The sequence below is a fragment of the Aquila chrysaetos genome, chromosome 4 (assembly GCF_900496995.4).
Source record: "Aquila chrysaetos chrysaetos chromosome 4, bAquChr1.4, whole genome shotgun sequence".
NCBI classification, from domain to species: Eukaryota; Metazoa; Chordata; class Aves; order Accipitriformes; family Accipitridae; genus Aquila; species Aquila chrysaetos.
In genome coordinates, this window is record NC_044007.1 from 71,905,666 (window position 1) to 71,932,930 (window position 27,265).

Sequence of the window (27,265 nt, forward strand, 5' to 3'; positions counted from 1 at the left end):
TGGGGGGTTTTTTGGGTGTTTTTTTTTTTTAATATTGCAGAATAGTCATAAATATACAGATTCACAGTTGTGTTATTAGGAACCTAAGAACAACTGTTTTGCGGCTAAAAACAGCCCTTGTATTAGTCGCGCAGCTTATCCCAACGCTGTGTGTTTGTGGGCAGTGCCTGTTTCACAGCGTCCTTGTAGAGCTCCTAGGTTGAGTCTGGCTAACCGCCTCGTCTCGTGAGGCTGTCCCTTCACTCCTTCCTTTCACGTCTCAAAGTTTTGATCTGTCAGATCCCCAGGTGTTTGACAAGGCACATTTGATGCCTCAGCCAGTGGGAAAGAGGGTATTCTGGGACAGCGTTTGTGTTTTTATGTTTATTGGGAGTTTTTTCAGGTTAGTTTATGGGATTAATAGAGCACAAGATATGAAATTACAATGTATATATTTATACATTTGAAGTAATGGACCAGCAGTTTAAGAATGCTTTCAAAATGAGTGCAGGTTCAGTGACCTCAGCAGTTCAGATTTTTTTCACGAGTCTGAGATAATTGACATGTTCCTTAAAGCTTTGTTTTATAGTCATGTGACTAAGAACATCCCTTTTTTTAAAAAAACCTTTAGTTTTCTAGATCGTTGTTTCAGAAAAAATCTTAAAAACATAAGCTGTCAATATTCAGAAAGCAGAAGGCGAGAAGTAACAGCAAGCCCTGAGGACTTGCTTTATGAGTTCTTTATGAGTTCTGCAATGTATTGGTATTTATTTCATCTCTCACAGAGCTATACTGGAACTTACATTTTCTGATAAACTCTTTTTTTTTTTTTTTAGAGGAATTATCCCCTGTTACTTTCCACTCACTCCCAGCAGCAGTGTGATCACATATTGGTAAACAAAAAAATCAACTGGAAGATTCTGAAATTATTCCAGATTTGGAATATTATTTCTCATTCCCATTTATTCCTCCCCGAGAAAAGCATCTAAAAAGTAACATTCCAAGTAGTCTATGAATCACCTTGCCACTTGAAAGTTTCTGCATTATGAAAATGCAGAGCTTTAGCAGTGTAGAAAGAATAAAGCCCATGCAATAAATAGGAAATACAGTTAAGGGAAAACCAGTAAAGGAATACAACCAAATCTGTATAAATAATTTAGAAAATTAATAGCCTGCATTTTGAGTAGGTTTAGAGTAGTTGTATGTATGTTAAGAAATTTTTATGAATGCAGCAGAAAATAAGGATAAGGTTAGATTTGAATCATGGATTTCTCCTAGATTGATACCACTTTAAATGAGATCTCAATATGGCCTTGGTTTGCTTTTAAAAAGACTGTGGTCTTTATTTGGAGGAACTGCCATTCTAAAAAGTATGGGGCAAGCCAGTTACAGTAAGCCACAGACTGACGCCTAGCGTTTCTAACTCTTCCACTGTTCTCATAGTCTTATGCTGTGTGGTATCCTTCCTAAATAGCAAATGCCTAGACTCTTGAGACTATAAATGCTACTTAGTTTTATTATGTTAACACGAATACATTTCTTGTCCTCGTGCTTCTAGAAAAGAACTTGAAAATGTGATTTTTTTCAACCCCAATGATTATTACTTGCATCATCTGTCTGCTTGAAAGCCAGTCTTGATTTATTTATTTTATAGAGTAGAATTGTATTTGGAATACGTGAGGTAAATAATACTGCATGGTCCATCCTTTAAGCAAGTATTTGAACATTTAACAGGGAAAAAAAGTGAATGTAGATACATTTCACTGACACACCTACGTTTTCAGGTGTTGACCCAGGGACTTAGGAGGGACCTCTTCAGAGTTTCTGACCCAGCTACAAGAAGAAATACATTGGAAGTTACATGAGTGGATTTGAACTTGATTTGTGAGATCTCCAACTCTGGGTTTGATTGTATTTTTGCAAAAAATGCTGCTTGTGAGGTTCAGAGAAAGGATGATTCTGTGGACATTGTTCATACAGTGTGAATTAGCAACAGAAGCAAGTAGTCTCACCTCTGCTGGTACATGAAAGGTCTGGAGAGGAGCAAGAGTACAAGAACAGAACCAATAGAAAAAATACATGAAAATGCTTGAGAGGGAGGGAGAGAAAGAAGCCTGGCAGAAGGAGAAACTTGACACAGAAAGTTGTACTGCTGAAAAGCTTAAGGATAAAGTATAAAATCTCTCCAGACTCTGGCAGCTCCCCTCTTAATCCACAAACCAGAAAGTGATTTTTAAATAAGTCTTTCTTCACTGAAGCCCACTAAGAAAACTTTTTTTTCATTTTTACTTACATGACATGTTTTTGACAGATGGTATTTTGTTTATCACAATTAGTGGGTTTCTGTGTGGGAGTGCATGTATACAGACCAGCCATCAGATTACTTTTTGTCTCCGGTTTTCTTCTGGGGCTGCTACTTTTCTTTCCAAGAATTGGTTGAATTTATCGTAGACATAAAGACAAGAGTAGATCCCTTAACAAACACAAGAGTTATTTAAAAAAAAACAACCAACCAAACAAAACCAACAAAAGCAAAAAAAAGACAAAGAGAAAAATGTTATAAAACCAAGCCAAACTTGAGTTATTTCTGGAAAAGAAGTGATTTTACATGACCTGGACATCTCCTTGAAATAGAAAATTAAACAAAAAGGGTGGAAATGCTATTGCAGATGTCTAAGGATTAATTGAGTCCCACATTCTAATCCTCTTTTTCCTAGAAGTAATGGTTTCTAAATATAAAATAATAGTAACACTAATAATAAATCAGCTTTCCCCCCTTTGATTTGCTCAATCTTTTGAATAAGCAAATGGACTGGGAGGGAGGAATAGACTAGAACTGGTTATAATTTTTACTGGAGAGCTGTCTGAGGGGTCATCTGTCTCACTGAAATGTGTTTATTTTAATATAACATTTTACAGGAGAAAGTCTAAAATTATTCTATCAAGCCATCTAGATATAGTACTTAGTATAAGCTATCTAGATATAGTACTTAGCATTTATTTCATTGTATTTTAAATGTTTTACTTAATAGATACTACATTTCACTATTCACAAAAAGTTTGACTGCGTGGAAATGAAATAGTTGAATGTCTTTGAAACAAACATTTCTTTGAGGTTTTATTAGCTAGGAGATCTGGATACTTCAGCTTCCTTCCTGATATGATAATTAGAAAATATCACTGTCATAGTTTCTTGATAAGCAGAACGCCATTTTCCAGCTACCATTAACTAAAAGTGAGAATTCAGTATAACAATAATGGATAAATTTCTGTCTGAAACTAATTAATGACATATTTTATGATTTTAGCATATTGATTTCATTGCTTTTATAAAAATGGACATGCCCTTAGATTGTTCTAAGTTCTAAATAGCTGTCTCTCCTCTCTAAGGGGAAAAGTGACTACATTATTTAAAATACAATTCAGTGTAACTGCCAGAGAACATTCCTGATTTTCTTTAATAATCTATAAAAGCTGGAGGTTAATAGAAGGGGGAGCACGAGAACAAGAAGGGTAGAAAAAAGAGGCTGAGAGTTTTATAAATTGGAATTTATAAATTGAGAGTAGCAATACCAATCCATTAATTGAATAACATCATAGGTGTTTAAAAGCAATATATTTTTATGGCTGTGTTAAGAGGTTTTAAAGATAGATTTTCCTCTCCATTTCATAAATTAGTCTTGAAAGTGTCTTCCTGTTCATGAAAGCAGAAATTCTCAAAATCTGTCTCTGGGCATCATGACATTTTGTGGTACTAATAGATCATTCTGTTCTGACAGGGAGAGTTTTAAATAAATGCCCGCTCCACAAGTAGCTGTGTGAAACAGGCTGATCCGGCCTCTGTCTTTGGGTCAAATACTCCTTTCTCTGCTGCAAAACAAAATACAAAAAATAAAGAACTAAAGTCGGATGGGGTGCATTCAGTTAACATGGAGGAATTTCAAAATGTCTTGAAAAGGTGGGCCAGCGTCTCAACAACGTGTAGCGTATGGAAAGATATTCTTGCTGATTGCTGCAGGAGAGCTTTACAGCTGCGGAGGATCCTGTCGGCTTTAATATGCTCTGAATACATTACTGACTAACCTGGCTTACAAGCAACTGACATTAAACTGCCTGACGCCCCCGACACATGCATCCGTCTCTTCCCTGCATATAGATCAAGAGACAAAATCTGAGGAGGAAACTAATACCAGCATAGTCAAAAAGCAAAAATAGAAGACAAGTATAGTGATGTGTTTAACTTCTGTTTTACCAAATATCTTCAGAAAAAATTACAAATATATCACACATACCCAAGTTCGGTGAATATTATCCATAAAGAGTTGTAGAAATGAGGGAAGAGAAAGAGCTGGATAAGATGTAGGAAACAAATTAATCCTTCATGACAGAGCTCATCATATGTTACAAGAAAGTGTAGTGTGAGTTGAGTCAAAGTTCGGTAGGTTGCAGAAGAAAATAAAGACTGCGGTTGCTGTCTCTGGCTGTTGAACAAAGTGAGCCTTCAAGGTTCAATTTTTAGTCAGAAATAATCAGCACGCTGTCTTGTTACCAACACATCTTGTTATCTGCTCTGATAGAGAAGGATCTAAGCTTTTATAGTAGATCGAATACTGAACTTGACAGCATCATTCCGCTAAAGAAAGAAAAACGGGAAGAGGTGTAATGAGTACATTTGGCAAGACTTGCATTGTCAAGGCCTCAAAAAGAAAGCTTTTTTTTTTTTTTTTGATCGATTGATTGGTTTGACCTTATGAGTGAGCCAAGTCTGGGCAGGACCATAAAATTATAATGTTTCTGACCCTTCAATTTATAATACCTTCCTTTTTCCTTTACTGTTCTGTGTTCAAGACAGGTGAAGTGTTCCAACTTCACCGCTTCTACTGATCCTAGAAAAATCGTGTGATTCATCATAACTTGAGGATATTAATCAATTTATTTCTTGTGTGTTCAGAGACACAGAAGGAAAGAAATGCTTGAGCCAACATTTATTTACTTATCTATTTATTTATCTCTTTGTTCTCCAGCTTTATGAGGGGTGTTTTAATCCTGTGAAACATCTGTCTTAAGTTGGTATGTGAGAGAGTAGAACTCTCTGAGTCACTACAGAGTCTCTCTTAAGAGCAAAATGTAGGTTTTCTATCACTTCTCACACTGTGTGGAGGTTATGATCTTAGAATAGCTAGGAAGAATAATTAAAAAAAAAAGGATAGAACACAATGCTATTAGAAAGAATAGAGAGCAAGAGGTATGTCACGTGCTAAGCCTCCTCGCACTCTGGAGAGCATGGTCTTAAAAGTAGGTGAGAAGACAAAGAAAAAGCAAAATTGCTGACCAGTGTAAAAAACCTCTCAGACCAGTTCCAGACCGCTGAAGTTTCAGCAGCTTCCTGAAAAAGGACTTGCTATGTAGCTGTCAGTACTGCTCTCTCTCCTGGGGAGTTCAAGTTGACTGCCTGCCATGGCCACAAAAGGCCAGCGTATCGTGCATCTTTCTGATCTCTCTCCATAGTTATATTGATGCCTTCTCATTTGAGAGCGCTCTCCGGTGAGAGTCATAATGGGAATTATAATGAAAGGGAAAAGGGTAGAGAAGCCATATCACCATCCAGGCTAACATTATCTGATAAACACTTCATCTGATCATGGTGTCACTTTAGGACACCCTAAAATAGAACGACGCACCAAGGTTGATGTGCTAGCAGTTGCATTTTGGTCTCACTGATTTAGTAAAGTTTCGCTGTTGAAAACTGCTCAGTAAGTTCAAACCATTATAATAAACATTGAAGATGTTCTTGAACTCTTAAAAATTATTGAGGAGGTCCTTGGAAAAATGTCACTGAGTACCAGTAAAAAGATATTGTGGGTGGGAACCCGCAAAATATTGTAGGACCGTTATTGTTCTCATAAAATGAAACAGGACTGATCACTTACATGTTGCTTTCCCTCATATCCTGCCATATGCAAGAAGGCAGAAGAGTTGCAGGGAGGTAAATGAATGTACTAGTTCTGCATGAAATGCACCCACATGAATGTTTGACACATGCAGTCTTTAAATGCATTGCCATGCATTTAAATTCACACTTCTTAATTATCAAAGTTTTCCTCTTTGGTTTGCAGTCAAATGTTTGAACGGTTTCATTAATCACTGCAGTCCTAATCTGTCTGAAGTTAGCTGTTGTTTTGAATTAAGTGTCTTGTATCTCTTGCAAAGTACCACGGTGGGGTGATGTAGTTCCTGTAGAATCATCTCCTGGAAATCTAAGACCACCAGAGGCCTGGTCAGCCCAGAAAGGTTGATTCTAGAAATAGTAGAAGCTCGGGCAGCCTGAAATAGCCGTTCTGGTTAGTTCAGTTCAGAAGAGGATACCTGTTGCGTAAAGTCACCTAATAAACAAAGTAGACTAAATAATAATCTTTAAAAGGATTGAGTCATTTCAACTGCAAAACAGAGCTCCCAACCGCTCAGCTAGAGAGACTAAGCCAAGGCAAGGTTCTTTAAGAAGGGGTCTCGTGTATGATCGAAGCCATTCAAATTGTCTCATATATTGAGTTAAGCATCTTTCAACGTGGAAAAAAAGGAGGAGTATTAGATGAAGATATTTCAACAAATTTTTGTAATTCAAGGCTAAGGTAATAAAACAGATTCTAAAGATTTTTACTTCATGATGCTTTAAATATGAAGCTCTTTTCATGGTCATACTTTTCATTTATAGTAGCAAGACTGCACTGTTCATTGGTGGAGCAAGAATGAAAAAGAAAGTTACAAGGATTATCTTTGTATTTATTTCCTTAAATTTCTTCATTCCTTGGTAAAGCCCCCAATATTTTCTGAATATTTCCATTTATCAAATAATAAAAGGGGGCTGTTTCTGCATTCTAGATTTCTTTAGCAAATATGCTGCATCAGAGAAAGAAAGAAGTGTATGGCAGATAATACTAAATGACCAGAAAACACAAAAAGAGCCGTATTTCTGGTTTTTCCCTTCATTAGACCCAGTAGTGTTATTTAACATCTTAAAATGTGGATCTTGTAGCACAGTTTGAATAGCAGTAACCAGTATTACCACTTTGGTAATATTGTGTCAGGATGTAAGAAAAAGCATTCCAAAAATTGAGAGCTCCAAAGAATCCAGGGAAGTAAAATGTATTGCTTTATTGTTATGGTGTCAAACTAGAGTCTGAAGCCTCTCAAGGGAAGAGATAAGTGAATCTGGGCCCTCTCACAACCCCTCATGAGTGTTGTAGCTTCATCCCTACTTGGTGGGAAGGGAACCTCTGCCACCTTGCCTCCTCTTCCTCACCTGAAAAGGGAAATTTGGGAACAGTGCCTTAAGTTGGACCTTCCTTTCTAAAGCCTTGCTATTGTTAAAAATACCTGAAATGGAAACGATGGGGAAAATGGGTTTTTTAAGCCATTTTTAATCTTTGTGTTTACACCTTAACTGCAAAGTCCCTCATTTGACACACCAGCAAGCAGCAGCCCCTACTCTTTTTGCCACGCTTCTGCAGGGCTGAGGTGTAACAGGTTGCCGTGGGAAAAGGCCAGGGCTTCCTAAGTGCGTGCTGCCTCGCTTCTCTTCCCTGACAGCGGCTCCCTCTGAGTTGGTAGCATTCATCCTTCACCGATGCCTTGCTCAGATCAGTATTTTCTTTTAACCTTGTCTAAGTCTGTCTTCAGGGGCAGTTCTCTAGTTTACCGTAGGTCTTGATTTACAGCATGAGACAGCATGTGGTACACATAAGAATTGCTCATGTCTTGAAGTACTTCAGCTCTTCTGAACCGAATCTGAAGTACAGATTCTGACTGATTTATGGTGCTATAGCTTATCGAAGCTGATGTAATACCAAGAGATTAATTCTTAATAACCAAGGGGTTAATTCTTTCTGAAGCACACGACCTACAGTCTTTAGAAGGAAGCAAAAACTAGAATAGATTACTTTATAATATTCATACTTTCTACCTTAGGTTTCTCTTCCCGTCTTCTGTTTAGTAGATCTGCACACTGGACTTGCAATTGATTAAAATACCTATCCTGTGCTTACAAAATTACAGATGTTCAGTCTTTCTCCACGACACTACCTTGTTACTCATCAGTCTCATGACTCGGAGGGCACACAATATTTTAGGTGCAGTGGATTTCAGAAGCTCATAGGAATGAGCAATGTAATGACAACCTGCCAAAAGTTAATTTATGCCAGCCAACACTGCAGGACATTATAAAAATACTGGTACTCTCTTACAGAGGTTATTGCTGAGTGTGCCACAGCAGTGGCCGTACTTTAGAAGTACTGGCATCTCACTTTTATTGAATGAACTCTTGAGAAGTGAAACTGGGACTGTAATATCATTGCTCAAACCTGTGTGTTGAGAGTGTTCAGCATTGTGGCAAAGTAGCCATTTTTTGCTCTCGGTTTTTCCTTTCACTATCTGTGAAACGTTCTGTATGTTCACACATCTCACTATCTAACAAACCTTGCCAATGACCTTCAAGAGATCTGAGCCAGCCGCATCCAGGCAGAAAAAATGACCACGTGAAGGAAAATGTGTCAGCAGGTCACCCTTTGGTCCTCACAAGAACAGTGAATGATGTAAAGCAGAGTTAATGCTGTGACCTTGAGGGAGGGTCGATAAAAATGGCAGTAAAAAATTAAAGAATTCAGGGGTTCCTGAAATGTGTAGCTAAAGGTCTCTTTTGTGGTGTTAATGTAGATATTTATTAAAACAACATTTGCCTGTTTAAAAAGCTTGGGACAAGTCCTGGTATAATTCAGTTTAGGATGAGGTCCAAGAATCCTGAGCGCTTTTCAATATTGACTGCATGCTTCCCTATGATTAAGGCATCAAATCAAGGAAATTTCAAAGCAGTTTTTAGGATTCATTGTAGCTGCTTTATTACCTCTGTTTCATGAATGACACTGTTTGTTCCCTCCATGGTAGCTATTATTATAAAAACATTACCCAGCAGAGACCTAGTCTGAGAATGCAAAACAAATGGCAAAGCATCCTTTCAGGCTGTGATAAAATTATGAATATCAATAAATCCAAAATTTCACTAAGAATAATAGTGTTCTCTTAATAATAATGGCTAGAGCTTATTTTATGAACTTTCAATATTTCTGAATGTTACAGATACAGAATGGAAAAACTGAGTATATTTTTAGCTTGTTCCATCACTAGTCAACGTCATGCCTTAGAATTTGTTGTCTGGAAACTTTTCTTTTTCTGTATCGTATTTCTTGGTTTAATTAAACGAAGTTGGGGTATTTCCTGTAATGCTGTGATGGGCAATTTCTGTGGAGCCTTAGAAAGAGTGGGATACAAAGGCTGCAGAAGAGCAGACATAGAGCATCCCCACTACTTCATACACTGGCAGCCACAGCCCTGGTTCAGAGATTGCCAGAGAAAAAGAGGAAAGGTGTCCAACCAATATTATCAGGCAGGGAAAACCTGGAATGCAAATCGATATGCTGCCTTGGGCACCAAAGTGTTTCACTGACAGAGAAATTCCAGAAATGTTACGTAAAAAGGATTGCTAATGTAAAACCCGTAAGAAGGTAGAGTCAAACCAGTGGGTACTGAAGTGTAAGGTTTGAGCACACGATTACCCATTCTTCTTCACCTAATGCAGGCGTGGTGAGCTTTGAAACAGAACTGATTTATATCCTAGCAAGACTTCAGATTGGGATCTGTCATCTTAGGGAGACAAAGACAGAAGTTGGCTGGGTTTTCAGAATATTTTAAAGGGTTCTCTTGATGCTGAGGGAGAGATTTCCTCCTAAGAAAAACACATTTGGATTTATCTTTATATTCAGCTTATTTTTGGTGCAGGTTATTTGTCTCCATTGGTCTGCAGCTCCCCTCAGGGGAGAACAAAAACCAAAACAAACCACCCACAAAACTGCGGAGCCATTAGAACATCATGAGACCATCAAGTAGTACCGGTGACTGGCTCTTATAGAAAAGTTATTTGAGGGAAGAATTGTGCTTAGCTGCAGACCTGATGATAGTATCATAGTCTCTGGCTGAGCAGAAGATGAGAAGGGTTTCCCTCCTACTATGTTAAAGTGATTAGAAAGTTGTTGCTGACTCAAATAAGTAGATAAATAAATAAATCAGTAAGTGTTCATGCAAAGTCAGTGCTGAATTAGTCTTATTGACTTGAAAACATAAGACTTACTGCCCCATCTTACGTTTTCTAAATCCCCATGACTGTAGCTTTGAGACAAAGAAACAGTTTTATGCTCTGCCTCATATTAGCAGCCTAACTGTTGAGAGCTGAAAATACCAGGAAACAAGCAGTAGTAAAGCTTTCACATGCTGACTTCAAGGAATTGTGCATAGCAGGCTCCATTAAACAAAGGACAAAGCCACTTTTATAACAAAGCAGAAAACAGGCCTGTATGTTATATTCAGGTTTCTAACAGCTACCAGGAGAATTCATGTGCTTTTATAGTACGAGCTTCTCTTGCATTTAGTCATTAAGATGACAGAATCATAAGCAGAAGTTGTTCTGCTGGACTGAGAAAAACCTTGGGAGATAAAGCCTTTAGAGGTAAAATGTGAATATCACATAAATACGTACTTTTAGGGATGATTCTGTTGTTCTTGCAGAAACCTCTGTGGGCTCATGTCATCCAGCACTCTGGAGCTGTGCTTTGAATGCTGCTTCCATGCGGTGTGCAAAACAGTCTACCTTTTTAAGAAAGCCTCCCCATTCGTCTTTTATGTTGCTGGTGTTATGGTTTGAAAAGTCATCCTGAAATTATTTCCTCTGCTGAGAGTACGGCTTGGGCTCATGGAAGAAAAAAAAGGATGGACAGACATACACACACACCCTCCTCTGGCTCAAAAAAGAAACCTCATAACAATAGCAAACAGTAAATTCAATGTATCTTACCTGGAGCTTATTTGAATTATTAGAGAGTTTTCAGTCTAACAAGCAGTTAACTGAAATTGGATTGTACCTGTAATTAAAACAGCTATACTAAAAGTGAGTCAGCCAGCTGGCACATACAACTTCCCCTCTCTTATACTACTCCCAAGAAATTTTAAAAAAAGGCGAAGTATTCTTCGTTATGATGTTTGAAAATTAGGAGCTGCTTCTTTCAGAATGTGCTGCTCGTTTTATTCAGAACAAAGACTTCTAACTTCCCTCACTGTGTGAAAACAGAGCTTGAATTAGCCCCTCTAAAGAAGTGGGAGATGGGGCATCAAAGAGCCTTCTGTTCATTAAGATAAACACCGAATATGTGTTTCATGTTTGCTTTTGGTATAACATTCTGAATAGAGGATTAAGCAGTTGCTTCCCACAGTCTTAAACTGTTGAGATGGTGTGGGAGAAGGAAGAGAATAAAAAGATTTAAGCTATTATGCAAAGAATTAGTGTTGAGAGAGTAAAAGGTCCCCCTATTACCCATTGAATTCTGCATGGATTTAGTAGTGTTGAGAGTGTAACATGCCACTCCATTTTGGACACACAGAAAGTACATAATTAAGTTGCAGGAGTCCATCTAAAGTTTCAGTCTGGACACTGATCTTGTGAGATGGACTGTTGCAACTTAATTATGTACTTTCAAACAAAACTATGTACTTTTCACCCCCCAAAATTTACATAGTTTCATAACTGAAATTTCCTTTTAATGTAATTCTTTTTGTTATGTGGAAGCCTGCTCTAATCTATGCATGGCAAGGTATTATTTTTTTGGAAGTACAAATGACATCTGGGGACACAGATTTTTTCCCTTCTTGCTCACCAATGCAGTCACCTCAGTTGCAGAAAAGGTCGTGGTCCACCCCACTTTGTGTTCCCCAAATCAATTTTTGTTACATGTGTTTTATAGATCAAGTTGGTTGGACTGTTCATGTGAGTCAGTGTGAATACGGGGTTTGCAGTCTGTCCATGCTCTCTGCATTGTCTGTGATTGTGGATGATGGATGGTTTTACGAATTTGCTGATAAGCTGGTTACAGTGTTTTATGTTGAGTTTTATTGAACTAGATTTGCTAACGGTTATGACCAATATTGGAATGCTATTACATTAGAAGAGCTCCTTTTGTTGACTCCAAGGAAGTGATAATGTATTAAATTCAATGCTTAAATTCCATGAGGGGCTCTTATACCCTTAGTTCTGTTTTTAAAAGTAATGTTTAGTTGCTGTTAGCCAACCTGTAAGCTCATTTTCATGTATTTTTGATTTATATTCTATTTATTTAATCTTTAACCTATCAGTTGTAGCTGCTTAGAAGTTACATAATTTTTTTCATATATTTTTTCCTCTAGGCATCTGCTACTCCTCACTGTGGGAGACAGGCAGTAGCTAGATTTGGTCTGACTTAAGACAGCTGTTCCCATAATTTAGGGGAAAAATAACACCAGGAAAGCGTATATTTAATATTTTTATTGATGAATGTAGGAGCTCTACCAGAGGACGAGTAAGCAAGGTTTCCTATTAAGTTTATTATATTTTTTTTCTTACTATTTGTTCTTCTAGTATTGTATTTATAACATTACAGGGTTGCACACTGGGGGCAGGGGGTTGGATCATCATGTGAATATTTCATTGTCATGTTTGCAGTGTTTTGTCTGAAGCAGGATTGCTAAAAAATAGCAGTGGTTAGAATACATTGTTTGTTTAATGTGATTTTAAGCCAAAGCACTCACATTTGCAAAGGAGATATATGAAGCTACCATTACCGAGTTCATCCTCAGGAGATGTTCTTTGGGAGAATAACACTAAGTAGGTGACAGACTTCAGTCGGAGACATTCAGTTCTACGCATAAAAGAACACCAAAAAAAGCCCAGAAATGAATCTTAACGTACGCTTCTTGAAGGAAGTGAAGGAAGGACTCCAAATGTTTGACAGGATTTACAGGTTCCATGGCTTCATTAGCACATTGACTCACAGGTCCCACATGGTGATCTGTCTCGTTTGGCATTTATTAGAAGGTGGCTACCTCTTGGTTTTCACTCCCTGCTGATTGGTTTGCTGAGATTTCAGCTCATCATTTCTCTGCCTCTTTGCTATCTGTTAGGTAATGCTGAAGAATAATGAATCACATCATTGATCTTTTTCTTATCCAAAGATATATGTGAGTTTGGATTTACTAGAGTAACAGAGAATTTGTTCACGTAAACCTCAATTTCTGTGGTTTTTTCCCATCAAGTTAGAAAAATAACTCTATATTTGATTTATGGCTCCCTTCTTCCTTATCTCCAGTATTTAATTTCTCATAAGAGAGATAAGAACTGTACGTGAATGCAGATCACAGAGGTTTCTAGTACAGCCTGAAAACCTTAAGCACCAGAGCTTTCATTCTAGAGGCTCAATTTCAGTCTCTGCTTTATCTTAATCTCTGTATTCAAAATCTTTTATAGAAGTTGACATACGCCTATCTGTCTGCAGTTCTTTCAGGAAGAACTAACATTTGAACATCTGAGCTACTGAAATCCTGGTTGTTTCAGAGAGGAGATTGTATGCCATTACATGTTTGCCATTTATGTAATGCAAAACCAGGTCTACGCTGGCTCAGAAGCATTCTATACTGAATACTTATTGGGCATCTGTGTATCTCATATTTCTGTGATTAGATAAAATTCCACTGGAAAAATAAAATCTTACTCTATTTTGCATATAACAAGCAGATAATAAGACAGAGGTAAGGCAAATACAAGAAGTTATCACCAGGCAAGCCAAGCAGTGGATTTACAGTACTGTGGTGACAACTGTGCATAGTTTGAATGCACATAGTTTGAGCCCTCTTAAAAATGTGAGATAACTTACCTTTCTCTTATAGATGATTGAACTGTCCCACAGTCTCTACGGATAGGCATATGCACACATGCAATTCCTGGGGAAGAGCTGACATTGTACATGTATCCATGGGTTACCCAATGCACTGGCACTCTGAATTTTCCATACTGGAACAGTATCAGTTTCCGTAACAGTACCTAAATGGAAGTATAAGATGGGACAGTAGGTCTGAGATAGTGCTAATCTGTCAGGATGCAATGTGCAAACATACATCAGCAATATGAGGTTTAACAGCGTCTCCACAGTTTCACTAGAGGTCTTTGCCCAGGAGGTTTGTACACAAAAGTACAAGCTTGCTTTGTGAATCTCTTCTGCTCCGTAACTTTGCTACTGCAGAAATATATGGCATTCATTGTGGCAACAAATAGTGTGAAAAATGAGGTGCTATAGGGAAGAAGAATTAATTAAATGATCATGTCTGGCTTAATGTAAAGTCAAAACACATACACGGTATGACAAATTAATAAGGGGCATATTAATCCACAGAAATGCAGGAGTTTCCCTTTTGACAGGGAAGTCCTTACATTTCTACCACAGGAAGAAGTAAGTCATTAATGAGAGCATCCTTTGTGCTGAATGTGTTCCTACACGCATAAATACAGTGAATGGTATTAGATAGACTTCAACCGGTGTAATTTAGACTACGTCAGATTCATTCTGATCCAAATTACAGAGCACATAAATTGTTCTTCCTTTTAAAATCATTTTTAGGAGCAACTAGATGCAATTCACCTTAATGAAAAAATGCAGTGATAAGGAATAAAATCCATAAAGTGAGAGGGAGTCAGGGCACTTGAGTCCTTCCCAGCACCTTTGCAAGACGAAGTACTGATGATTTTTCCAAGCTGTAAGTCTTCCCAAAGGCTTAAGGTGTGCTACTTCTTTTATCCCTAAACAGGCAGCTAGGGAAGAGCCTCCAAGTATTCAGAGTTAAGGAACTGGGCATAAAACCAGAGTTTAAAATGCAGGAATGCAATAAGGTAATAACTAACAATTCAACCATGATATAGAAGATTACCTTCTCATTTACCTTAGACAGGCTCAGTCAAGCAATGGGTTTTATTTTTGTCACCCCAAATATGAGACTAGATGCAATAATGCAAGTCCTTAGATCATGTTAGAGACCAAAGATTTGTCCTGGGTTTTATTTTCTCTTCTTCATATTCTTTTCCTTAGTAGGGAGAGGGAGATGAGGTAAGCACTGGATTTATGCAGGATACAGTACAGATCATTTTGTTTAGCAAAATAAAAATAAATCACAACTATTTTCTGAATATACCCCTTTTTCTGTCAGAACAAACTTCAGATTGCCGGCATTTGTTTCACAGGGTTTTCTGTGACATCAGACCTAATCACAACCTATTCTGCTACTTAAAAATACGGGACCCTGGCAACACTGCTTCCGCTCTCCAGTCACGGGGCAGCAAAGCAACTGCAGGCTATAGCATTTGGATTTGTCAGAATAAATAATTAAGAGGCTCATCAGCTTCTCACTAATGAACAAGGAAATGTGATTAAGCAACTTTAAAAGAGAATGGCTGAAGACAATATAGAAATGATAGCAGGATGATTGCTGTGAATGAGAGACTGAAATTTCTGAATAAGAGATTTCTTCAACAAGACACAAGGACAGTAGTTTAATCTTCCATTAAAAGATTCCTGCCAATTTGGAAAAGCTCTGAATCAGGACATTACAGACGTCTCAGGAGCTGACAAGGCAGTCACTTCTCTTAAGACAGCTACTTTCTGGCAAATGCTGAGAAATAACTTTTTTTTATTATTTTTTTTTTTACTATTTCAAGACTCTTAACTTCTATCAAACAATGACTAGGACATCTCTGACTAGGCAATCTTTTATTCTCAAAAACTCTGAAAATACAAATCATCTTTCAGACCAAAATGTTCTAGAGATGCTTGCCAAGTTTACTGTGGCTAACATCTAGAAATTGTACTGATTAGCTTCTGGCAACCTTCCTTGAAAGTGCTTTGTGTGTTAGTATCTCATTAAATATCTTATTCCTCTTTATTATTCTTTAGCACCAAAAAAAGTACTTCCACCTTATATCTAATCTGTTTCTATGCTTTTACTGTCTGCTCTCCTAGCTTATCTAAAGGAGATAGCACATAATATAGAAACTTGAAGGAATGTGAAATAACAGAAGTTGCTGTAATTCTTCAGTATGTCAGGAGAAAGATATCTTATTTTTTTCCTTTGTATACATTCATAAATGACACAGTCTTTTTATGAGTAAAGGCAGCAAGCAGATTTATGACAAAAGTCAACAATCAGATTACAAGATTTCTGTCCAAGGGTGGTTACATCAGACAGTAGAAGTTTCCAGATACTTAGATATAAAAATGGTATGTGCGGAAGTGGGAGACTCGTAGTTACACAGTTTAAAAAAAGAAAGCAAAAGAAAATGTCAAACTTCTTTTTAGTTACAGAAATGCTCATGTACCTCAAATAAGATACTCAACGTTACAGAAAATACTCTAGGTCTAAAACCCGGGCAGAAAAATATTGTGCTACTTCAGGAGGCTTTTGAGGAAATTATTTCCTTTTTTATTTTCCCACATGATGTAGGCCCACCATAGCGCAATGCATAGTATGCATAATAGAAAGCACTTTGGATTTTCAGCCAAAATTCCAGCTGTCTCCAGCAGAGATTTGATTGGGTTTAAACATGTTGTTAGCCTTCAGGTATCTCCCTGTGTTTCTTACAATACTTTGAGATCATATTGTTATCTTCTAATTGTCTTCCATAAAGATGCAAATTCATAGATTTTCAGTTTCTACGTTGAAGATTGCCTGTACTTTACTTGTTCTACGTGATAAATTACTGTTTGATTAGGGTTAGTGTTAGGGTTATTCCTTTTCTTGTACCATATTTATTGTCATACCCAGTTACTTGTCTCCTGTCAGTGGTTTATCCCAGTGAACACCACAACCTACTTCTTCATTTCAGATTATATATGTTCTCCTTTGACTGAAATGGCTGGTTTTGTACCTGATAATTCTGTTTTAGCTTCCTGCAGAGAACCAAAATATCCCCAAAGCCATAGGTGACCATGGTGTGTCATCCTATGGCATATCCTCTGAATACAAGAATGAGAAGTCATTTCAATAGGGACATCTAACAGAGCCACAACGTCCTCTCAGAAAGCAGAGATGTAGAAGAGGTCTCCATCTGTCAGGAAATCTCTGCAGTCCTCTTTTCCGAACTCCTCAGTGTAGCAAAAAACAACCCCCAAACCAAAGACAGACAACATATTTCCTCTTTATGCTTTTTCCGGGCCAAGTTCTGTGAAAACTTCTCTGCAAAGCTTCTCTGGAGCAAATAGATTGCATGGGTGTAGTCGATGAGGCATTCACAACATCCTCTTTCTTTTTCTTCTGCAAAAAGAAGAGCAGGCTTGGAAGAATATTTCTTCAGTATTCAAGTAAATTCCTTGTAGACTAACACTTGTATTTTGTAATTTCATTTAGAATTTTATTATTTTTATTTTGACAGAGCAACTTGCTCTCTGTGCTGTGCTAGAATTGATGCCTCGTTCCCATGATCTCCAGAGCCAGAACTGGAGCAAAACTTGCTTTTCAAATTAACTGTGCCAGAACGTCTTAGTGATATGTATAGGCTGGAACTATCAATGTTGTAATGCGCATGAATCCATTTCAGTGTAACTTTAGATTTCTACAGTAGATAAATTGTAGATAAATCCTTGGTACAACACTACTTCTGAAGCTTTTGTGTGAGGAAAGAAACTTCTGCAAATTGTATATTCATTTAAAGGAACCCCAAAATATCAATTTTTTGCTAGTTACCTCCCACTACACCATTCTGAAAAATCATCCTTTTTTTACATTTCCATAAAAATAAGGCATCTGACACATACATGCACTTTTCTTTTGTAGGTGGAATGGAGAAAATAAAACAGCATACCTTTGCATTAGCTCACTACACCTATACTGTGCTGTCTACCTTAAAATATGCCAATGGGGCTCCTGTAGTACGTATTTACAGCGACACAGATTTCAGCAATCCTGATGTCCAGGGTCCAATCATTAATTTTAATGTGCTCGATGAAAACGGAGAGGTGATCGGCTTTTCACAGGTATGTTTTTCTCTTGCCTTAACTAAGTGTTTTGTTTATATTTTAAGCATATTCACAATGAGTTCTGTATTCTAAAGGAAATACTTTGTCCATAGTGGTCCCTTCTGAGGTTTTGGTTTTGTTTCTTCGTAGCTCTGCACAATACATACACACCGTTTTTAAAGTAGTAGAAAGAGAATCCAATAAATAGCACTAGCACAATGCAAACTACATAATAGCCAAAGCCAATATCTTACAAATTTAATGCTCTATATATAGGAAGTTTGGAAGTGGACCTTTTTAACAGGATGCATTGACTAGGCAGTTTGGTTTCTTGCTGACTTCCTTCTCTAGAGTACTCAAAACTGGGAATTGAAGAGCAAATCTAGAAAAGCTGATATAAGAGACTGCCTTGGAGCTGTGACATACAAGTGAAATCAGATCTCAAAATATTGTAGTCACTCATGAAAGAGGAGTTCTCTTTTCCCTTCAGTTCTAATAATTACATTCTTGTAATATTCCTGAGGAAGCATTGAATAAACTTGAATGATCAGTGTAAGGAGTGAGATTCAATCTCAAAAAATCCTTAAATGCTGTCTTTCTCAACAGCTTTCGCTAGCCTTTATCCGTCAGGTATACTGAGTATCTGTAAGACGAAACTTTGTGAACCTTTTCTACCTTCAGTAGAGAGATAATGGTGTATGACCATAATCATGTATGTCTGTGCACTGTGTAGGCAGTGGGCAACATAGGGTAACGTAGCTCACTTGCTCATCAGCAGAAGTCAGAAAAGCCACAGTGCTCTAGTTTTGCTTATTTCTTCTGGTTTTCACTGGCTGATGATTGAATAAGCCCACAAGTCATGTTCAAGTGTATGACCTTGATTTTTTAAAAGCTGTCAATAACTGGCACCATCTGTCTCAGCGACTACCTCCCTCTGCCAGCAGTAGTGGCAGCTGCATTGCTCTTGGTAGCTGATAATTCTGGACCATTAGGGAGAGAGTGGGAGTGCTGCAAAAGGTGTTCCTCAGCACTCCTCTGCCGGAGAGAACAACTGGATAACGAGGGGAACGCAGAGACATGTCTAGGAGAATACAAGAGGGGATCCATATATACACAAAGGAGAACAGAAGTGAACTAGTTACTTTGTAGCCTGTCAATATGGAGTTTTACAATTTTTTTTAAGGCACTTACCACATTGATGAACATGGGGTGGGCAAATGTATGGTACTGGAGAAGCTCTTCTTCACATAGGCCTTTTTTTGGACTATGGTACCAAATAGTCTCAAATATTCAAAACATTTCATTTCAAAGAATCCCACATTTTAGGAGTGAATTAGCCATTTATACAGTCTTGAATACGTGTGGCAATGTTCAGAAAAGACTGGAGATACTAACACAGCTGGGTGGGTAAAACACTCCGCAAATGCTCTGATGTTGCCTCTGTCCTTTGGTTAAAACCAAAACCTTTATTTGCACTTCTGATTTGCACAATTTCTAAGTAAAAATGGCTCTTGGCTGTTTCACTTCTTTAAACTCAACTGTACCCTCAAAGAAAAAAATATTTTATAGTCTTATGCCTCCATTGTCCCTGTTTGCTGCAGTGGCTGCTCGTAAAAAGTTTCTTTATTGATCTGCATCATCTGGATTGTGCTATTCACCAGATTCTTGTCATTTCTGGCATGAGTACGTAGAATAAAGAACTATAAAGTTTTCAAATGCATACCAGTCACATCTGCAGTGCCTGTTATATTACTTTGTTTAATTAAAATAATGCGCAATTTAATGACTTTTAGAAATTAATAAGCAACAGCACTATTCTTTCCAAAGCTATAATACGTGTGATATATATATAATTGTCTTCTTTATGGAATGAAATTCTTTCATAGACATCTTATAGCAGTTATGGGGGAGAAAAATGTTTGCTGCTTCTTTATGATTACAAACAAAATACATACAGCAGAGAGTAAGCTTCATCAAACTGACAATACAATCTCATCTTCATACCTGTGTGCATGTCTAAAATTAGATAGGTTTATTCAGATCAAATTTAAATCTAATACTTCTGTTAATGGTTTAGAAATGAAATAGCGTCCTCTAGTTTGGTCATGTCTGTGATCTGCACATTCATGTGGATTCACTGGTTAGTCTCCAAATGCAATCTAGTGGGGTTAGGAGAACAGTTTCAGAAGGCTCCCAGAAAACATTTTGGGGAATTTTTAATGAAGGGAAAATTGGATGACATTTCTCTCGGACATACCTACTACTAGTGGACACCAATTAATGACTCAGGTTGTACTTCAGCTAGTATATTAAAAGAGAAATGACAGAATGTCCTATTCCTTTATGGATGATATCCCATCTATAATTAATTACTTATAGCCAGGCATCCAACCAGTTCTATTTGTCTTTCTGACAGGCAATTGTTATGTGCCCATTGCCTATTAGAGGGCACAGTGTGGCTGGACATTAGCATTTGGTAGCCTGAAAAGGACAATCTGACTAACTGATTCCAGAGAAAATATCATGACGAGGTTTGGAGCAGTTTATTCAGACCATTTGAGATTGGCAAGAAAGACTTCATAAGTAGACAGTTTCTTCAGAGGATACCAAGCTTACATTTAAGCCTCAAGATTTACATAATTTACATGATATTCAAAACTCTGAACTAAGTCCAAGATATTTAGAACGTGAAAGGCGTGTGTTGAAATACATGACATTTAACACCGCCACTGAAAAATGAAAGCGGCGAAAAAATGATGTCTTTCATCTGTGTAACGTTTGGGAGGAAAGCTGTTCTTACCTGCTTCTATTATTGAAATCCATTTCTCACTGTTATCAGAGTTTAATTACCAGAGCTAACAAGATTGTGCCACTAAACACAAACATGCTTGAATTACATACGTGGGGTCAACTGCACCAATAGGAAATAGCCACAATCTCAGGTTCATCCTTGAGTAAAACCTTCATTGCCGTACTCAAGATCAAATGAAAGCATTTCATTAAAGTGAGGCGCACAAATGAAACGATACCATGATTGTACTCTCAGGGATGGCAGCGTTTTTGACAGCCTCCTGTCCCAATATATATGATATAGAACACTTGGATGTTAAGAAGTGATAAGGTGGGAGTGAAATAATTGTGGAAGTTGAATTGCTATTGCTTTTTCATTTAACTGTTTCTTTGCGATTGTTGGAGGGTGTCACTGGTTTAGGGTATTATATTTGGAATAAACTTTCTTTATATACTATATGTATCATTGATTTGATTGACAGTTTAATTACCGGTTTAGTTAGTTTAATCTAAATGGTAATTAAAACAATTAAAGAAGAGGGACTTGCAGGCTCCAAACACCAATAGTCACTCAGAAGTTTTGGGTTTTCTTCAGATTTTTCATGAAACGTTTCTTTATCTAGGGGTAAAACTACTACGGTTTTGAAATCTCCATAAACCTCTTGTCTTTGGGCACTAAAACTACATTAAATTTCCTCCTTTGAGCTGCACCAAATACTTCCCATGAAAATTATTTCCTTCAGTAAAGCTGTCTTGTAGACTACTATTGGTAGTAATTTGTTCTTGAAATTGCTTGGGAGGATACCTGTATTCTTTTCACGCAAGCTGCCTGTCCTCTGCAGTAGCACGTCTGTCATTTTATGTTATGTGTTTATTTGCACTGCAGCACCAAAAAACCCTGGTTATGAACAGGGGTTCATGATGAGTACTTGACAGGTCCAGGACATAAACATGGCCTTTATGCCAAACAGCTTCTTCATATTTACTTGTCTAGTTAAGAATGGATAATTCTCCAGCGTTATAGTTTTTGCTATTAATGAAGTGTGGACAGATGACAGGCTGGTGATTTTGAAAGGTGAGAAAGTGCAGGGGTGGAGACGAAGGACCTCTGCTAAGTCAGTGGTGCAGGATGGAAGCAGCAGAGTTGACGTTAATGCAGCGAGCTGTCGATCCTCTGCTCCCTCGTGAGGCTACCAGAAAAAGAAGCAATTAGCCCTAGATATTAAAGGAGGTTTGTGATGTCACAAAAAAAAAGGCACTGCATATATGCTCGATGCTGAGCTAATATTGCAGACTTCACACAGAGAATCACCATTAGGTCATTTATTAACAGTGAACACCTGCAGTCTTCAGCATATATGAATGTCACGTGTTTATACATCCCCAAGTCCTTCCAATCTCTGAAACACTGTTTGACAGCAATGACTCAGCTTCAGCTTGCATCCTTGCCATCTTTTTTTATCAAAACCTTGCCTACGACTCTATGAGGTTCCAGCCTTGTTTGAATGCCAAAGAGGAGATGGAACAGCTGTAAGGGAACAACATTGAATTGAAACAACAATCATACACACACAAAAAGTGGGATTTCTTACCAATCAGGTCAAAGTGTAAAGTTGTATGTTCTCTTCCATTTGCAGATTTGAAAAAAATCACCATCTCTGCTACGAGGGACCTTTTGTGCTAATATCATTTTAAGTTTTCCTCTTTGTTCTCATAGGGAGAAGAGACCTCTGAAGCATTCTTTGTACATTCAGTAGATAATTGTAGAGTAATTTTGTAATCCTTTCACATTTCGTTCTGCAAAGTCAGTTTGGGAGCTGGAGGAGGGGAAAGGCGTAAGAGGCAGGGATGAGCAGATGGAATTTCACCTGAAACATTTGTTGAATTGTATGCCCTGGAGAGCTCTTACCCAGTCAGACCTTCCAGTTCAGTGTTTTCTGCCCCCGGTGAAAAAATAGCACTTCCCTTATCAAACTTTTTCTTTTTTCACCCTGGTCTTCTGAGACAATATTTTTTTCCTCCTGTGTGTCATGGGCTTAAAAAAGTGAGCAAACCATCATAGCTATCTTTTGAAAAATGGCCACCATTTCAGCTGTGGATTACCAGCTCCCTTTCCCGCTCTGCTTTTTCACGCTGCCTCCTTAGCCTGGAGCCTGAAGCTAAACAGAAGTAGCTTGCTGTGATTGTCTCACCTGCAAAAGTTCCCTTGGTATCCACATAAGCTTGCCACACCTCCTAAAAATCCTCTCAGGAAGGGAACGAGCATCAGTCCATTAGCAGTCTCAGCCTTGTCTGCCACTGCACACTTGTGTGTGATAGACAAACTGCTATAACAGGAATCAGCTGCCAAAGATAGAGAACGTAAACATTTTGGTTTGCCTAAGGAAGGCTCTTCTGCAGCGTTGCATATGGATGAGTTTTGCTTCTCGAGACTGAGAACCCTGCTCAGATAGATTATGATCAGTTTTGTCTGGGAGCCTACATTAGCATGTCCTGGCTCACTCTCATCAACCCAGAGAGAGTGAAGGGAGGTCTAGACTTTGAACTTACCTTTCTTCATCCATTTCTCAATAAAAAAACCTATCAACACTTCTCAGCAGATAACTTCCAGTGTGTGTCCCTTCAGCACAAATCTATAATGCAATTTGATGACTGCTCTTACTTTAGCATCTGCCCATTGTGTCACCCACCTTCCTTCTATCTCAGCCTCCCTTGAGTTAATGTAAGGATAGACTCAATGACCCACTGTTGTTTTTTTCCTTTCCTGCCTTTACTTTCTATCGTTCTGAAGTGACGACCAGGGTCTTCCATCGGAATGTGTGGCCCCATGGCACCTTCTCTACCCTGGTAGCCTCTTTCTGCCAGTGTTCACGTGCTAGCAGGATAAGAAGAGTGCAAAACCAGAATGAGACTCCCCTAAGAAACAAAAGAAATTTTGCTTTCTTTTTAACCCCATTTATCCTTCTGCATGCAAAGCATCCTATGGCAGTGAATTGTCTTGTAAGCAGCTTAGCAGCCAAGGCAAATCCATCCCTGTGGTTTGAGATGTGGAGGGGAAAAAACAGATCTTAGGGTTGCAGGGACTGTGAGATGTTACCCATCATCATTGTGTGCCAAGATAGGATCATCTTTACCTGAACATTTTTGCAGCCTCTGGAGGCAGTTTGTTCTGGAACTACTACTTCACTACTACAAAATATTTCCTGATGATTAACCTAAATTTCCCACAGTGCAGCCCAAAGTCCATTATCACACGGATTGGGCAGAGAGACACCAGTTTAGGCAGGAAAGCAGAAAAAAAAAGAGATTCCAGCCATCAGAAGCAGAGGAGAGTTGAACAAATAGTCTGAAATGGTGTTGTATGGGAGAGGTGTGACTGGGGAAGAGACGGAGCAATATAAGCAGGTAGAAGTTATCCTGTCTGTTTGGATTTGGACAAGTCTGCAAACAGAAGTAACGTGGGACAAAGTGGTGTGAGGCAGGATGGGAAATGCACATAAAAGTAGTTGCTCAAGATAAATAAAATAGTGATAGCCACTTTGGTCAGGTGAAATCCTCACCTTCTGCTGTAGTCTTTCGGTGTCACCTTGAGGGATTCAGTGTCTGTCTTCCCCACTTATTCTAGCCTCACAGGAGTGCAGAGAAAATATGTTAAATACTGGCAAATCTTCATATATCAAGTGGTGAATACATTTGTATATACTCACTACTTACCGTTACACTACAAAAGGGACCATCCAACACCTGAAGTGGGTAGATTGCTTGAAATAATTGCTGTTTGTGTCTTAGACAGTACCCTCTGTTTCATGGGTAGATTAGCTCCAGGGCACTGTACATCTGGTATATAGGTACAGAAATAGAGCGATGACAACATGTGAACTAGAGGAGTGGAAAAAAAAGGAGCTACAGCATTTCACATGCACAGGAAGCTGTTACCAGGTCAATTTGATCAGATTACTGGCCGGAGCCTGGTAGTAGCTATCAGTACCTGTCTGGAAATTCATACCATGTCCCTACAGGAGGAAGTGAGTTGCTGTTAAGCAATGAGGAGGGATATTTTCTACTTTATTTAATCTATGTGAAATAAATCTTCATAGAAAGTTATTACGCAAGAGATCTTTGTTGTTCTTCAAACTTTAATCCTTTTATGTTTTTTCCATCTGTTACTTTTTACTTTTGTGGGAAACAATCATTCTGTTTTGCAGGTGGAAAAGTGCAGCATTTTTTCGTCTGGGCTATAGAAAATGGAAATCCAGCATTTGTTAATTCCAGCTAAGAACATCTTTGCAGAGATGGTCAAATGACTCTGCACTAGTTACACTAATGCTTTTAGAAGCATAACCACTCATTATATTAATTTTGATGACTCAGGGAAAGAAAAGTGTTCTTAACTTTCCTAATGGGATTTTTGGCCATCTTCCCAATAGCTACCTAAAAATTGCTGGGGTGATTGCTCACTATTGATTTTAGCTATGGATTTAGCCATTGATTTCAGGAAGCCAGGGACAGGAGATGGACAAGCACAATAGAATGCAAACAGGATTACAAGGAGAAAGAGATTTTTGCGAAGATTCCTGTTTAACGTCCACTAATTTCCTTGGTTCCAATTAGTTTCCGATGGCTCTGTGGATGTCTCGTAAGCAGGGAGATAGCAGCAATGCAGCAAACCACAAGGGCTTGTCAATTAATGGCACCTTGTTGCTTCAAACTGGCAAGAAATGCCATTACAGTCTGGATCTTTGCTTACATTTGGTTACATGGCCCTGGGTACTCAAAGAGAGCCCTTACAACAAGGGGTTCGCAACACAGGAGACAATTTCATTGGTCTAGGTAGAGGATCACTGACTGAGCATAAGGAGATGCTGTACTTGAGAGGCTCGGTGTGATAAATGCAAACCTAGTTAGTAGGTAATGAAGCTCTCTTCTTGCTGAGGAAGTAGTGACAGAGTACAGGCTGAGTTGCTTTCTGTAATATCTCATTGCGGAGGGACAGAGATGCATGTGAGATAGTATGCTTGAAATTGCCTAGTATTAAACTGCTCATCAGAGCTGGTCAAGGTTAGAAAGCTTCACGAAAGCCTAGACTGAAGGTGTAGGCTGACACTGCTTCTCTGGAGTGTCCTTGCATGTTGCTAAGGAAACCAGAAAGGACATAAAATAAGATGCTCATAGTCGTTCAGATGAAAGAATCTCAGATGAATGAGGGAGGCTAAATATTTTCTGTTTAGTAACAGGGCCGAACTGTGGCTCTAAACTACACACCTTGTTACACAGGGGAGAGATGTGAAAAGAAACCGCATGGTAGCAGCAAAAGGACTGCACTTTTGACAGCTTCTACTGGATCCTTTTTTCTTGATCTTGGTGAAAGCAGATCAGCTGCTTTTGAATGCCTGCAGTGTCCAGTTTCAGTCCACCATCTGAATCCTTCGAAGACAAAGAGAGCCTGGCCCCACCTTCTCTATTACCTTGCTTGCATCTTCCTACCCCCCCCCCCCCCCCAAATCCTATGTAGGACCCTGTATGGCCGTAATTAAAGTAATATATCGACACAGTCCATAATGGGATTTTAACCCCACAACCTCCCTGTGATATATTGTCCCCGTTTTTAGGAGACAAATACAGACAAAAAAGGATTTAAGTGATTTAAGAGAAAGAGGAAAACATGGAGAGGGTTTTGGCTGGGACATGAATTAAGTCTGTCACTAGATTTTCAGTATCATGCACTGCACCTTTTTATTCCTAGGCATTGTTTCCATTTCTATTAGTCTGCTACATTCCCCTTTATCCCTTCTTGGTAGGAGTTATAGCTTAGTCTTCTGTGTTGTTTGCGTCTCGCTTCCACTTCTCTGACTAGTAGTAGTCTGACCCAAAGCCTTTAGCCTACAAAACAGCTAGGGATGCTCAATGGTACCTGTAGAGATACAGACCTTTTCCTATGAGTCACGAGGGAATGCTCTGTTAAAGTTAGAGTTAGGAAGCCACGGAGGGCTTGGGTTCCTTTGCTTTGCTTTTCTTCCTGGAATCCATCCTTTCCCTGATGTCATTTTATCAAACCAGACTTTGACTGTCAGTGAATGCAGGTAAAAAATAAAATAGATAAATAAATAAAGCTCAGAGAAAGTGCCATTGATTGGAGAGACCTGTGGCCGTTGAGATGCCAAATCAAAGAAAACCAAGCTGTTTAGCCTACTCATCAGCCCTTTCAGTTTCAAATAGCTGGATCTTGGATTCATGAAGTTTATATATGTTCCAAATAAGTCCATGCCCTAATTCACCACATGTACTACAGGGAAGAAAAAAGCAGTTGAAAAAATGTGAGGTCATCCATTAACAATCAAGCCTGTGTTTGATTTCTTCCTTTTAGCCACCCTGTCCCCAAAGTATCTTCTAGCTTCTGGATCTCAGAAATGTAAAATTATTGTTACTCCTTTAAGCATGGAGGACCTGCAGTTTGCTATGTATATGGCATCTTCTAAGTGAGAATACCTGCAGAATTGCAAACCACATACTCTGAATTATGCTGATGTTTCCAGCTTGCTTCTCTCCCATGCAATCTTACCTGCTATTTGAGTGCCTTTGAAACTAGCAGA

General features: G+C 38.4%; 1 protein-coding gene across 3 annotated transcripts in view; it reads left to right on the forward strand.

The window, feature by feature from the left end:
- The window catches only part of MOCOS (molybdenum cofactor sulfurase), a 351,791-nt gene that overhangs the window by 278,050 nt on the left and 46,476 nt on the right, over positions 1-27,265 (forward strand). For all 3 annotated transcript variants that reach the window (XM_030012223.1, XM_030012222.2, XM_030012225.2), the window contains one exon: positions 17,704-17,903. In XM_030012223.1, the coding sequence (XP_029868083.1) occupies positions 17,704-17,903 (200 nt within the window). The remainder of the gene's footprint in view (positions 1-17,703; positions 17,904-27,265) is intronic.